The 15,687-nt window shown below is 37.6% G+C and overlaps 1 protein-coding gene across 1 annotated transcript in view; it reads left to right on the forward strand.

The window, feature by feature from the left end:
* Positions 1 to 15,687, forward strand: part of SNTG2 (syntrophin gamma 2) — a 268,118-nt gene that overhangs the window by 200,715 nt on the left and 51,716 nt on the right. The window contains exon 11 of the mRNA XM_064448571.1: positions 7,522 to 7,560. Within this exon, the coding sequence (XP_064304641.1) occupies positions 7,522 to 7,560 (39 nt within the window). The remainder of the gene's footprint in view (positions 1 to 7,521; positions 7,561 to 15,687) is intronic.

The raw sequence follows: 15,687 nt of genomic DNA on the forward strand, positions 1-15,687 counted from the left end.
GCTGAAAACTATTGAAGATTCTGGAATGAATCATGAAGTTAAATAGGAAACTTGATAATGTACAATATTGAAAATGTATTTCAGTCTTTTAGAAAATGGTAAATCAATGAAGAAAACATAAGAGCACAGCTGTCCCTAGAAGAATTGCCTGTGCAGGTTTTTAAGATTTTTTTTTTCAGATGTGTTCAACTATAACTTCTTTTGTAAATTATGATTTAGTAGCATGTCTTTAATTTATACCTTATACTATAGGTTAATTGTTGCTTAGTTCTTCAGATTATATTGTGTAGAATTTGTATTGGATTTCAACATAAATCTTTGGTCAAAACAAATTATAAATTGAATTTAGTTTTCTGGTCTTCAAAAGTTACTTGGATTCACATTTGATCATAACCGTTCATTTATTATATTAATCCTTTTTAAATATTTAAGTGCTTAAGTAATGTCTGACAAAATTGAACATTTTTTCTTATGATGTATTCTTTATAAATATTCTCTATTCTTTAGTGATTTACATCATTTACAGGGTATTACTATTTGATGATACTAAGAAAGCAATGTAAATTATTAATGAAATTTCATAATTCCTTCTGTGTGAATAGCAAAAAGAAGTGTATAGCAACATTTTTAGAGCGATTCCAGTTCAGTACTGAGCCCAATTCTTTAGCTTTCTAAAGAAATCAACTGAATAAAAAAGCCACTCCGAGGATATAGATGAATAAGACAATAAAAAGTGGCTATAAATGCAAGCAGGTTTTATTAGTTGTAGATTTCTAGTCTGGATTTTTCAAAAGCATTATGTTTACTAGGATATGTCTTGACATAATACCTTCACTGTGTTGTGACCTGTCTGCAGCAATATTTTGTTATATACTGAGTATTTGCATTGGTCTTCTCCATTATTTACCACAATAATGAATTCAGTAAACAAAGTAGTCTATCTGGTGTTCATATAAGTGGCTGTTCCGGGGAACGGTCTAAGAAACAACAGCCATGATAAATTTATATTTTTTTGTTTTCTTGGTGGGATACAGAGTAAACTCTATACAGACTATATGAGAAGCAAGTAAACTTTTTCCTTGGACTTAATGCTTTATGGGTTTTGGCAGGTGTGCAGCCTGTGGTACAACTGGAGAGGTCTGGCCAGAGCATTAGCTTAATTACTGATCATCAGAACAGGAGATGTAATAGTCAGTGAGGATCCCTTTTGTTGTAAACCATTTTTTAAGACCAGGACTGTGAGGCTGGAGTGCGACTGAATGGTACAGCAAAAGAAGGCTGGAAAGCTCTCACTGCCCCTGGGCAGCCAGAGGAAACAGACTGTTTTACATCCACAGTGCTTAGGACAAGGCCTTTGGATTAGGCTTCTTGAAAACCCATTTTGAATGCTTTTTATTACTTTAATACTATCATTTCACAAAAGAATTCTTATCATACTTCTGAAACTGACGTTAGGGAATGGATCTATAATTCCTCAGCTTTTCCTTGTTTCTGCGTTTCTCCACTTCTGTAGGGTGTCTCCCTCGTTCTCCAGGAGTCCCTGAAAATAATCACTACCGGTTCAGAGATTATTTCAGATAATTCCTTATCTACTTACAGGTTAATTTCTTTGGTCCTTGCTGACTCTAAGTTCAATTACTTCTCCAAATATTTAAACTATTAATTTCCTATTCTGTCCTATGCCATCATCTCTGTACATAGATTAATTGCTAGGTAGGTGGTCACTGTGGACTTTCTTTCTGATCTTGGCATAAAGAATGTCAACATTCTTCCATGACCTATTACTAAGTATTTAACAATACTTTCCACGGTTCACTTTTCACTTCCACAAATTTTGAGATTTTGTTGGTGCTGATACTTGTTTCTTGACTTTAGCAACTCTTTCTGCACCTTAGTCATTCTTCCTTCATCTGTGCTTATTCATGCTACTCTTACATTCATCCTTTGTCATACACGTTTGCATACCATTTTGAATAATTTCTTTTAGAATTTTATTTCTTAAAAAGCTCCTGATACAGACTGATTTTTCCTTACAATGCACCCTATCTTTCATGTATCACTTTACCCTAGTATACTTTATTTTGCTATTTTACCCTAATACAGTCTTGCTCAGCAACTAGCAGCTCTTTGTCAGATCTACTGCTGATGCCAGAAGACAATCCTAATGTGGGCAGTACAAAAATAGCTCTGCCACAATGTGACACTTCTGCTAATGTCAGAGTACTCTTCTGAAGTACTGAAACTTCTAACTTATGCGAAGGCAAGCTGTCTCGGGATCAAGTGTAAAGGAGGAGTCATCTTTCAGTAATGAAGATGTGAGAAGTCATCACTGCGTAAGGATGCTACCCCTAGATGTTAGCATATCTAGAAGGTGTTACATGGTAGATGAAAAATAATGATTCTGGTACTAGCCTGGAGAGAGTTAGTTCTTCTAAGACAGAGGAGCATGGGGAGGTACTGCAACATGGAGAAGGATGTCAGAATATCTTTTCAGCCCTCCTTACAGATATACGCCTTGTATGCTTAGCTTGGAAAATCTCCTAGTAACTACAAGCAGTATGGATTACTTATTTTCCTAAGGACCTTGCTCCAAATTATTCATCATTCTGTTCATACTCTTGTTTTTTACATACTTTTCTACCAGTGTGAAACTTCCCTATCATCTTCCTTTGTGATTCAATCCCCAATCTTAATGTTCTCAGAGCTCTTCACATTTACCTTTGGCAGAAGAAAATAGAGATGAATCAGCACCTCACATTTATTTCTTCATACGCCTCTTTTCTCAGAGAAGGAGGTACAGCTCAAGAAACTGAGGGGAGAAAGGGAACAGAAACTGGGAGTGAAGCTGCCATGATGAAACAAGAAGCACAGGAAACAAGTTGATCTGCATGTGCCTCTCACTGCTCCTGTTCTTAATTAGTTTAGCTAGAGGGTTCTATGTACGCTGAAGTGGCAATGCTGTGCTGGAGATGGCTTTTTAGGAGAGAGTTCTTTGGAATAATTTATCTTTCTCTCTCTGTTTTGCACCATTCCGGTAACGAGCTGTTAAATATGTGCAGCTTTTCTCATGGATCTTAATTGTTTTCTTTGAAACATAACACTGAACATTAATGTAGTCATAATCAGTAGAAACACCTAAAGGTAATGCTGCCACTTCATTTACATTATAGAGACTTGTTTCTTATATTTATAATTTTCTCAAGGTTCTAATGGTGTTATTTTAAAAAAAAATCACAAATAAATGAGTAGTTCATAAGCAGGTAGGAGAACAAGTTAAGATGCAGTTCTTCCACTTCAAACATTATTTATGATTTTTATAAATCATCCCAGCAGTTTCATTGGGGGATGGTAGAAGCGTAAAATTTGGCTTCAAAACAGGATTGTTTATCCGGATCATATTTATGCCTTTGACAGCTTTTTTAATCGTGTATGCCATAGTGTGTAAACCTTTTCTTTTACACCCTCATGTACACATATACCTAAGTGATACTCCATGTCGCAGTGGAGTGAAATTTCTGTTTGAATAGGGAGACATTTATGATATATGAGCTTTGAAAATGCATACAAAAAAAAGAAAGAGGATTGAGAAGGTCTTATTTTCTTTACACAGCAGAACGTGGGATACATGTAGATGGAAAAAAAAAATCCTTGTGTGTAGGAGGCAGTATACAAATTTGACTGCCTCAATGATTGTACAAACAAGGCTATTCCCAGGGTGAAAACACATGATAATATTTCTTTGCTGCTTCTTTTTTGTTGTTGTTGTTTTTAAACTCAAAAACTTCCATTTGGAAGTACCACAGTTCAAATCATTGAGGTTGTAAACGCAAGTCAGTAATGGTAGGGATCACATCACCTATATTTAGCCAAGCAAGAAGCAGTTCCATAGGATCCTCTTCCAGCCAGTAAAAAAAAAAAGTGCCTGTCAAGATCCTTCTCTCTCTCTGCTGTATGGAAAGAGAATATAGGTATATTAGATGTATAACTCTTTCCTTTTTTTGGCTTGCAAAAGTTAAGTGAGATAAACCCCAGCCTGGGAGATATTTAGATATAGTTATATGGTTCTGAATCACTTAATCCCCATTCTGTTCCCGTGTGTATTCATTTAGAACATGGTATAGGAGTTACAATTGCTTGATAGTTCCCTTTCCAAGTTGCCTGCAGTCTTTGCAGATCCAGGTTCTTGGTTTTAGTTCTTCTGCTGTCTCCAGCTCCTGGAGCACTGTACTGCAGTGCTGATAGCTTGTGGGCTGCCTGCAAGGTGTAGCATATCCCATTTGTGTTCCTGTCTCTCTGCACCAGCTGTGGAGGCATGTAGAGGACATGTGATGCCAAGTGAAGTGGAGAGTACATACTTTTTCCTCAGCCCCATGACATAGGGACATAATGTGATGCAGAAGGAGATCTTTCCTTTCCCCACAGTTATGTCAGGGCTGCAGCTGTCCCTGCTTTGCATGGGGAATGAGCTAAGGCTGTGCAGTGAATAGCTGTGGAGTCCAAAGCATTCCTCCCTATTGCCCTTACCAGTGTTTATGAGGATGTTCTTCAAATACTCTACCCTCACTCTGCAGAAAAACTGCATGGCCAGTCTCACACACGTTTCCAGGCACATCTGAATACCATAAAATAAAAAGTGGGATAACAAAATTTCTTCCTAACATATAGGGAGCTTAAGTAGTTTGACTGAACCAAAAAGGAGGGTGAAAGGAGGCAGGATCCCTTCTAGCCCTGTTTATTTGCACTGTTTTATGCTATGGTAATCTTATTATTCAGCATGTCTTTGGCCACCTGTAAGGAAATAATATTTTCTTTATGTATAACATGGCTACTGTAGAGTTACTTTTGATATGTATTGGTCTCTGAAGCACTGGAGAAAGGTTGGAGCTGAATATGAGCAGGGTGTGATGGCATTCCTACTGACAAAGTATTCCAGGTGCCTTTTCATTATGTCCTGCACAACTGCTTAGGGTTAAGCCCATTACTAAATCAGATTGGTGAGGTCCACTTCCTTCTGCAACATTGGGCATGTCACCATTTTAGTTTATCCAAGTTACAGAGTGGGGTCCTTGAGTTCTCGTTGGTTTGTTATTGTCAGGGCCCGGAGAGCACCAAGAAGCTCTGCCACCTCTTCCACCTCCCAGGGTTCTACAGGCCACCTCTGGTATGGTGCAGCCATGCAGCCTGGGGTCAGGCTGCTGTAGGCAGAGCTGTGCTCCAGAGTTGTGAGGAATCTTGCTGGGGGCCCCCACCTCCATTTGGCAGATGCATGTCAGCTCCGTATTCACCATCGGTCTTCGTCTGATATGGTCCAGGTGCCTGCACCTGCAGGCTGTGACCCACCTCTGTTGTGGTGGTCCCCATTCCTCCTCTGGGGTAGCAGGGAGGTGAGAGGGAGCATGGCAGGGCCCCTCCAAGAGGCTGTCAGGCTCTCCTGGCGCTCTACCCAAGGTCACAGACAGGTCTGGTGGATGCCCCAGGCTCACAGGAGCTCTGGCCACCTCATCCCCAGAGCCTCAGTCACACCCTCCAGCACACCTGCACTATTTGACCACACAATTCAATTCAAACAGGCTGAAAAACATCATATGGGGCAGAAAGAGCCCTGATGGCCCACGATGGGTTAGGACTTCCTAGTGAGCTTCTACAGCCCTGAGCCTTGGTATCACCCTGTGTCTGTACAGTCAAGGCTCCTGCTGTCATCCTGTACTCCTCCGCACTACATTTTGTCCTAGGGACATTTTGTGTACAGTCATAGATAATTCACTTTATTACCTGTAGCTTTTGTATATATTTATGTATCATTACATCACACAGCTGTACTTTGCTAAAACTATGTAGGCAATAGTCTCAGGGTCACTGGATGTTTAGGTTATGGCTAAACAAGCTGTAATACAGCTGCAGGCAGTCCAAGATAAGTCCAGACAAACCCTGACACATCCTGAGGCCTGTGTCATTAGCATAACCCAAAGCCATCTGGCCTCTTACAGGTGTCCTGGGTCTGGCTGGGATGGAGGTAACTTTCTTCATAGCAGCCTTATGGTGCTGTGGTTTGTATTTGTGGCTAAAACAGTGTTAATAACGCACCCGTGTTTTTGCTATTGCTGATCAGTGCTTGCACAGCATCAAGACACTAACTCTTTCTCACTCTGACACACCACACCTCACACAGTGAGGGATGGTAAAGGAACTGGGAAGGGACATAGCTGGAACAGCTGACCCAAATCATCCAAAGAGATATTCCATACCATATGACATTGCGCTCAGCAGTCGAAGTGTCATGGCAGACAAAGAAGGTGGGGGTTTGTCTTCCAAGGTGGCTGTTGCTTGAGACTAGTTGGGCATCAGTCTGCTTGTGGGAGGCAGTTGGTGACTACCTTTATATCACTTGGGTTTTTTCCTGTTTCCTTCACTTATTAAGCTCTCTTTATGTTGACGCACAAGTTTTCTTTCTTTTGCTCTTCCTAGTCTCTCACCCTTCCTGCTGGAAGGGGGAAGGGAGTGAGTGGCTGTGTGGGTGCTCTGCTGCTGGCCAGTGTCAAGCCACCACAACGGGCAATTACACCACCATATCTACTGAGCTACATGGCTGCAGACATGCTCTGTTTCCAAAGGTTATCCACAGATTTGATCTTACAAATCTGGTATGACCAGGATACAAGCGATAGCACTGGATTTCTTCTGCTCTTTTCCTGTGGCAATTGTAGTTTTCCTTGTGCTTAGCTATAGCTTTTGGTCTTCTACCACAAGTCTTTCATTTGTTATAAAACAGGCTTTTTGACAACACAATCCTTTGGAAGTAGTCATCAGCTGTAGGACAGTTTGCAGCTTATATCCTTGCACATAGGGGAGTCTGTCTTTCCAGTCATTTAATCTTTTCTGTCTAGATTCTATATCATTACTATACTTACTAATATTGCATTTTAAAGAAGTGTTTCACTTCAGAGAAGGCAATATCTGTCAGGGTTTGCCCACCCCTCATCTGTGTAAACTATGAATGCCAAAGAAAAGCCAAAATCAACAAAACTATTCATTATCTGAACAGAGAGGAAAAAGAAAGATATGTAACTTTATCTTGAAGAGCAAACTCAAAGGAAAGCCTAAATGATATTCCCTTCATCTTTAAACATGTCTTACACTCTGTGGCCTTCATTTCACAAGTACTTAATCATATGCCTCATTTATAGATCTGCTTAAGCAATTGTTTAACTGAGACCTAAGTGAGATGTCTACAGTACATTATTATATTTTCACTCAGGTTGGCAAAGTTAAATTCACAAATGCAAATATTTATGAAGGATTTAATGAAATCTGATAAAAGGCTTCCTATCTTTTGAGTCCTTGGTTTTGTAAATTTAGTGTAATAGTAAAAATCTAGTAGTTATGCACTGAATGATTAATTTTTTATAAATATAATTTGGAAGCATTAATAAAGTATTCAATAACTAAGGCAATGCTAATTGCATCACAGAAACTCTTCAGCATATTAATAACTCAGTGTATTCTTCCATCTCTCTTTCATAGATGAAAATGGCAAATAAATGCTGTTCTCCCTCAGACCAGGTATGACTTTCATTATATTATCCAATTTTTTAAATTCTTGTAATTGTGTTAAGTTGCAAAATTTGTAGAGCTTACATACACACTTTAGTCAGTTTTAAAATTCTAAAACCAAGTCTTCTATGGTTTGAAGTTCTGAAATACCTACTTAATACAGCAGATTCTTACTAATCCACAGTAATGAGTGGAATCCTCTACTGTAGAACTAAAAAGTGGATTAGATGGAGCCATTAAATAAATGAGAAGGGGACAACGGAACTCACAACCAGGTCTTGGAAAGCATAGTGAATGTATGCATGCAATATCGCAGCAGTGAGTCTAACAAGTTAACTCTGTATTTATATCACATATGGTGCACAGATAACCAAGGAGTGTACCAATCTGTTTTGCATGTGTCATGCTTTGTGGGCTACATTTGCCATGACTGTTTGTCTGGGACTTTTGGAGCTCAGGAGCCTGATGATTTCTTCTGCTCCAAGTAGCCAAATGTCCTGAAGACCCAGATGAATTTACTGCATTGGATAGTATTCTTACTTCTTGTAGCATTGCAAGGAGTGTTTTAATTCATTTTGTAAAATATAAAAGTAGCATTTTCCAGGATAATTCTGTAATTCTGGGAAGTACTTTGAAGCTTGTATTATAAAATTATTGAGTTTCAGTTACATGTCCTTTCATTGCATCAATCTGGCATTGAATAATTACTCAGGAACAAAAAGCCCAATCCCTGCTGTTTCCAAAAATGCTGGGTCTGTAGATTATAAAAGTGAAAATTAGGCAAGGTGTCTTTTGTACTGTTCTACTGCAGAGATTTATTATGGAATTTTATTACAGAAGTCAAAGACTGAGTGAAAAATTTCTTCATATCAGGATCAAACAAATACTAGTTTGACAGCTTGTATATTCCTCCATGTGTCACCATTTCATCATCTTATTTGTAAAATGTACTTGGACATTGATAGACTCTTCTAGAAGTTATTAAAAAATATTTAACCATTGATGTTTTCTTACACAGGAAACTGTTTTCTTATATTTGAGTCAGTACTTGGAAAAAAAAATACTCCTCAGAAACCACTACAGAGTTTAATTCTATGTATAGTAGATAATCAAGCTACCCCAAAACTCAAAATAAATACCTATTCTGTACAAGAAGGGAGCATTTAATTATTCTTTCTTCCATGGCTTTAAATTATTAATTAAATGAGATTAAAAACAGGTGATTATGAATGCCAGGGAAAAGATGTTGAATTTGGATATCTTTTGTTGGATCAACACTCTTCTACAAGTACTCCACCAATTATTTAAAGTTTATTCATGTCAGTTTGGGCACACATAATGGGTTTAGTTGAAAAAAGGAAGGCATACTCTTACTCAATTTTAAAAAAATATTGGGAACAGTCATACAACCTGTCACTAACAACCTAATTTGGTTTCCTAAATAAACGGACTAGTCTCCATAAACTGCCGAGATAGCCAGTGCAGAAAAGTATTATTTTCCGTAGAGTTGTTCAAATGTGGAACTTGATATCAATGCTTTAAATTATCCTTTATAGGAGCCTCTTTTTCTGTCTTGACTGTACTGAGGTCCTAAGAAGAGTATCCTTTTAGTGTATCATCTGAAGTAGGTACCTAAAGTTAGGCAGTAGAAATCTATCCCAGTTTTTCCATTCTAATTACAGAAAGAAGGGAAGATACCATTAGGACCTTAATTTCAGGAGCTGAAAATTTAAGGTGGGACTGACAGCTACAAACATTGGATTGTTCTCTGCCAAAAAGTGAGAAAAAATAAAGTTTATAATAAATTTGGGCAGATCTATTAAATAAAACTAGCAAACATAAAAATTGTGAAAAATTCAGACTTTAAAATGTCCTATGAAAATTTGCTTTAAAAGCAACCAAAATGTGAATCTTTCACACACCTACACATATATATATCTTACAGAGGAATAAAATGAAACTTTGCAGTGAACACTGAAAACAGAAGCGGACTTGATCTGCCGTAGATTAATGGAGCCTATTAATGTCAGTTACCTAATGTTTGTACAAAGCTGAATAGCTCGTGTTAATGCAATTGATTTAAAATTTTGAGAAAGGATAAGCTTAAGAGATTGAAGGTCACTTGAAGAGCTGCCTTGAAGTAAAATTGGCGATAGCTGCAAGTTCATCTTTGCTTTTGAGTATGGACATGCCTGAAGAATTAAATAGGTCCTTAGAATTTAATTATTGTGTTGCCTGCAGTGAGTTTTCTTCATTGCCTTTAGAGTCCAACTTAATGTTTCATAAACAGATGAGGTTGGATCAGGATAGATTTCACTCAGCTTCTGTTTTTCATAGGTCATTAACAAACTGGGATTCAGGGTCAAGAATGTAAAAAATTACTTTTTCTAAACCTGGCTTTCTTCCTTGTCTTTCATATAGCCCCTGACAGGTTTTACTGGAAACTGAATCTCCAGAAAATTATGAATTCCATGGGCATACAACTAAGCAAACTGGAAAGTGAAAGGACTAAGATATTGATTCCTAGGTATAAACCAGCTGTATTTATGGGTCTCTTGGCCAACTGAAGATGTCAAAGAGTTTGGACTTTGCCCTGTGTCTATAATCCGAAGTTAGAAAGAGGTAGTAGGAAAGGTAGTAGTAGTTGTAGTTATTATGAATATACTTGTACTGTTAACATAAACAGTACCAGGTCTTGAAGCTAATTGGCACGGTCTGGCTAATTCCGCACTTTTAAATTCTCTTCTCCCACCAAAGCAGTGTGTCTGCATTTAAACTGCTGATTGGAAATGATTCCCACAAATACTTAAATCTCAGACTGTCCTTGGGAATTGTTTGGAGAGTTCTAGTTATCCCAGGGCACATTATGCTAGTTAGCATATGTCAAGGACTACAAGGTTTTAACAAATACACAGGGATTACACAAATTTGAAAGGTATTAACTAAGTACCACTGCTGAAGCTCTGGCTCTAAATGTGTATATAACCTGTGTAGATGATGAAGCACACAGCATCTATGCACTGGATACTTCTAGAGCATATTGGTGCTCCACAAGCAGAGAGGGGGATTGAGCCCATTTGTACATTATTTTATTGAGTGTGGAGGATGTTTACAGCCACCATTCTCCAAATGTTATAACTTTTGATTCTGCTTGATATAATTTATTACAGTGCTCTAGAGACTTGAAAGCACTTGATTCTGTGTAATCAGTAGGCAGTCAGATTTGGGACTCGGTTTTCAAAAAGATACGCACTGCTGGATTGCTCTATATTTCTTATGAAACAATAAATTAGGCAGTTCTCTCTCCATACAGAAAATCTACTTGCAAGGTTTTTATTTTGTTAGCTGTGTGGTTTTTTATGTTTTTAAGACTGTGATAATTTCCTGTCATCCACTAAAACAATACAGTTTCTTCTCAGTAGAAATAGAAAAGTATTGATCAGGTTTAATTAAGACTATGTATTTGTTCTTGTGATGCTGTAAAACAAGTTTTCACTACTTCCTAGGATGTCTTTTCCCTTGTTTGTTCTCATTTTTTGCAGTGACCTCTTCTTTGACCTCCAGAGGAAACCATACAGAAAATGAAATCTAGAGACAATGATTGTAAAAGCATAGCATGTGATAGTACCAGGAAGGCAAGGACACAGATCAACCAGCAAGGGATAGATGGGTAACAAAAAATTACCCTCTATGTGCATTAACAGCAAGAAAACAAAGGAAAATATTTGTCTTCTACTCAGTATATCAGAGGTCAGCCTTCACTAAAAACGTCAACTGCAAAAGATGGTTATTGCAAATAATACTAGCCAAAACCAGTAAAATCTCAGATTGCAATACAAAGGGAAGTTTCAGTGGTATGTATGCTTTTAATGCCTGGTGATACTTGAAAAACTGGTCAAAGTAATCTCAGAGCTATTATCAAGATATTTCAGGGAATTTGTGTCTGCCAGGTGACATACCAAAAGATTAGGAAAGGGCAAACATCATGGCTGAAAAAGAAAACAGTTGGAGAATTAGAGACTAGTCAATTTAACTTCAATCATGAGAAATTTGAAATAAATAAACAAAATATTTGTATGCAGCTGCAAGATAACAAATGAATGACCACACTGAAGGATTTGTCAAGAATAAATAGTGACAACCAATCTAATTTCCTCCTGTGATAGTATAACACATCTTGTAGAGGGGTGACAGGCAGTTGCTGCAATGTATCTTGATTCCAGTAAGGTTTATGACATTTCTTGACATTACAATATTTTAAACAAGTATTATATGGATTTTGTTGTACAGACTTTGTTAGATAATATAATAATAGGTATAAATGTTTCACTTTCAAAACAGACATACTGTGTAGAAGTCCTGAAAAGGTCTGTTCTTGAGCCAGTTACTTTGAATACTTGCCTTATGGTGCATTAGCAAAACTAAGCCTACTAGTTTTGCAGACAAGAAGCTTTAAAATAGAGTGTTAAACATAAGAATGATCTTGACATATTGAAGAAAGAGTCTGAAAAACAGGGTGGAAGCCAATTAGGATACAGCACATAGGCAAGAATAACCAAGTATATGTGAGAGGCTGTGGAAACAACTGGAGAGGTTGTTCCTGGAAAATACTTGAAAAGTATCTGGCGATGTAAATTATTTTAGGAAAGTTTGGTCCATCCTTCATTGCCTTGCTAGCACTCAGGGAGGGCATCTGAGATGCTCATGACTGCAGAAGCCATTCAGATAGAGATCATAAGAAAAACAAGTTTATTGTTATGATTTATTATTACGGTTTATTATTACATCAGCGTGTGGTAATCAGGTTCAGAGCTGATCAACAGAGACCCCTAAAAGCCCTATTCATATGTTTTACCTTATATTCCTTTTTACCGCAATTTTTCCCCCTCCCAAACAAGGAACCCACCCACATTTTAGTCCTTCTCTATTGGCCCTTGCTTTTTTTTGATTTTTAGTTGCTATTTGGTAATTTCAGCCTTAATCTGTGCTACCACCACCACTGTCTGTAAGTCAGCAGCCCTTTTGGATTATCTTTTGACATAATAACTTTATATAATAACCTCCTTGGTAATTGATTTAACTTTAATTTTTTGGGAGGTCAGTTACGAATTCCTAATGGAATTCTTTTGGTCTGCTTCAGAGATTTTTTTCTGGGACCTCAGGTCTTCCACTGAAAAAACTTACTCTAATGGAATAAGTACCACGTTAAAGCACTTAAACTTTTTAACCTCTACTCAAGTTAGCTAATATGTAGTGCCTCTGTGCGGTAAATAATTATCACTACTATACTGATTTTAAAGATACGCAAACTGAAAAAAAAAGTCAAGAGATTTGCCAAACTCAACAAAACAAATCTATGCATAATAGAATTCTCAAAACTGTGGTTGCATTTCTGAACATACTCCATGAAATCCCACTATGTATAACACAAATATATTCACAGTATGTTCATGGTATTTGTATGTTCCATTTTTCTGTGTTAATGAAATAGTTTATGTTAGCTTACTCTTTGAAGTTGTAACACTTAAAAATATTGGATTCTAGAAACTATAGAATGTGTCAGACAAAGCAAACCTATTCCTATTTAAGGAAAAATGTATGAAAGTATATTTAAGCTTTATTTCTGACCCTAATATGTTGGCCACATCTTCCAGCGTTCAGCTGGGTCTATGGTGTCTCTGGCAGTGAGTGGCAGAAGGAATTCTGTCTTTGGTGAAAAATCATGGTCACTGATTAAACTGTCTTCCTGAGTTCCCTTAGCTGTTAGAATATTAAAAAACAAAAAATGAACAACTCTTCTTTATTCTCCTTTTCTTTGTATATTTCTGCCTTGTGGACTGTGAGAAAGATTTTAGAGTATAAAATTTTCTGCACAAGCATCTGCTTTTCACAGCTTTTAGAACCCATTGCTTTTCCATTCAATGTCACAGAACTGTTATTTCACTGGCTGTCGTGGTTTAGCCAGCAACTCAGCCCCACACAGCCGCTCTCTCACTCCCCCACTGGCAGGATTGGGGAGAGAATCAGAAGGGTAACGCTCGTGGGTTGAGATAAGAACAGTTTAATAATAAAAATAAAAGAATAATAACAACAATAATAAAGCAGTGAAAAGGAAAACAATGAGAGAGGTGCAAAACCCACGGGTGGGGGGGAATGAATAAGCAACACAAACAGCCCGTAACGCAGCCGCCCACAGTCCCGACACCACCAGTCCCCAAGCTGCAACCAAGCTGTACTGGTCATGGCGTCACATGGTGTGGGATGAACATCCCATTGGCCAGTCGGGGTCAGCTGTCTTGGCCGTGGCCCCGCCCCTCCCAGCCCCCGCCCACGCGGCAGAGCGCGTGAAGCTGGAAAGGTCCCTGACTGCTACAGGTGCTACTTAGCGACACCGAGCTGCTGCTTAACAGCAACTAAAGCATCAGTGTGCCATTGGCACTTTACCAGCTACAGTGAAGAGAATTAACTCTATCCCAGCCAAAACCAGCACAGTAAATTACTACTATGATATCAGACCTTCTTCAGGATTATTCTCCAATTAAAATTCTGTTAACACATTTTTGAGAAGAATTACCATTTTATCAGTTGGGGAATAACATGTAGAAGGAAACTGAGAGTGAATTTTCAGACTGGGTTTTCTTCTTTGAGGACTGTCTTGCAACAGCTATAGCTGTATAGTTTGATATGTTTGAAATGTTTTCATTTTCCCAAACAGCAGACGAAACAATTTGAGTCTTTATTTGGTGAGGAGGATAATAGCTTGTTAGGTGTATTTTATTGTTGTTATAATATTACTAAAAAATAAAGTAGACATATAAGACAAAAAAATTGTGAAATACCTGAGTTTTCCACTTTTTATTTGATTTGCTTAGTTCCTGCTGCACAAATAGTGCTACTGATTTAGTATAATATAAGAATCCATAACCAGTAGGGCAACTAACTGGTACCTGTCTTCAAGAGTGAGTTTTATGGTTTGGATCCTAACTTGAACAAAAAGGCTATAATGAGAAAAAGTGAGTGATATCAGCCCCAATTTTCCTAGCCTCCTTTTTAAAACAAGCAAAGAAAGAGGAGAAACAATTGTCACTACCCAAAAGGAATTGTAAATTTTGCCAAGCCAATTACTGTGCGGATGCACAAATTCAGATGAATACCTGTCGTCATAGTTCCCTTCAGGTTAGTACAGACATGTAGTAACATTCAAACTGTGCTCAGCTTGGACTTATAAATTTCATACTTGAGCTGAAGCACATGAAACACCTGAGTTCCTCTGTAGTTTCATCTCTAAATCATTATGTATTGAATAGTAGCCATTTGGACATAACTGAATGCAATTGATGTACAATGGAAACCATTAATGTAATGCATCAAAACTTCTAGCATTCTAAATTTTTTTAAAAAAATATTTTTTATAGTCACTATGTATGTGAAAGGACTGCCTTTTTCCCCCCAGTATCTGCTTTTCAAAAAAAACAGTCTACCTTGCTTTGGAAAAGACCAACAAAAAATTCCTTAAGCTATCTCAAGATGTACTTCTCTTTGCTTTCTTAATTTTGTATTGTTCCATTGTGCTTCGTGGTACAACACTGGTTCTTAACTTGCAGGCCAGGCTGGCATCTGTTGTAGATTCTCATCCCATTTTAATTAAATAAGTGTACTCATCTGTTCTGACACGTCATACATCAGAGAACTACTTGCTTTTCTTCCTTCATTTACCTCTGGAGTGTTTTGCGTCATTTATTTTTCAAAACTATTTAACTGAAAGTACTATATGCAAAATGTACTGATCGTTTTATTAAGTGTAACACATGTTAAGTTTCCAATCATTGCAGTATCTAGATGCTTTATTGATCTAGGAAAACAATAAGTGCAAATAAGAACTTTCATTTATCTGCTATGATTGGATTACATTTTGTTAGTGACTTGTTTTATCTCCTCATAATGAGTGCCATCGCTCATTTTGTTCCTACAGGAACTTTTGGAAAGTGTATTAGAACATGTTAGTAACTTAATACATTGGTGATGTATGGGTAATTTTCCAGATGTATGGGTCATTTTCCACACAGTTTCAAATAGCAGTATCAAATTGATTATGCAGTATGGGAATAAAGTGGTGAAAGCAATGCTGAGAATGAG

This window comes from Phalacrocorax carbo, chromosome 3, assembly GCF_963921805.1.
Source record: "Phalacrocorax carbo chromosome 3, bPhaCar2.1, whole genome shotgun sequence".
Classification (NCBI taxonomy): domain Eukaryota; kingdom Metazoa; phylum Chordata; class Aves; order Suliformes; family Phalacrocoracidae; genus Phalacrocorax; species Phalacrocorax carbo.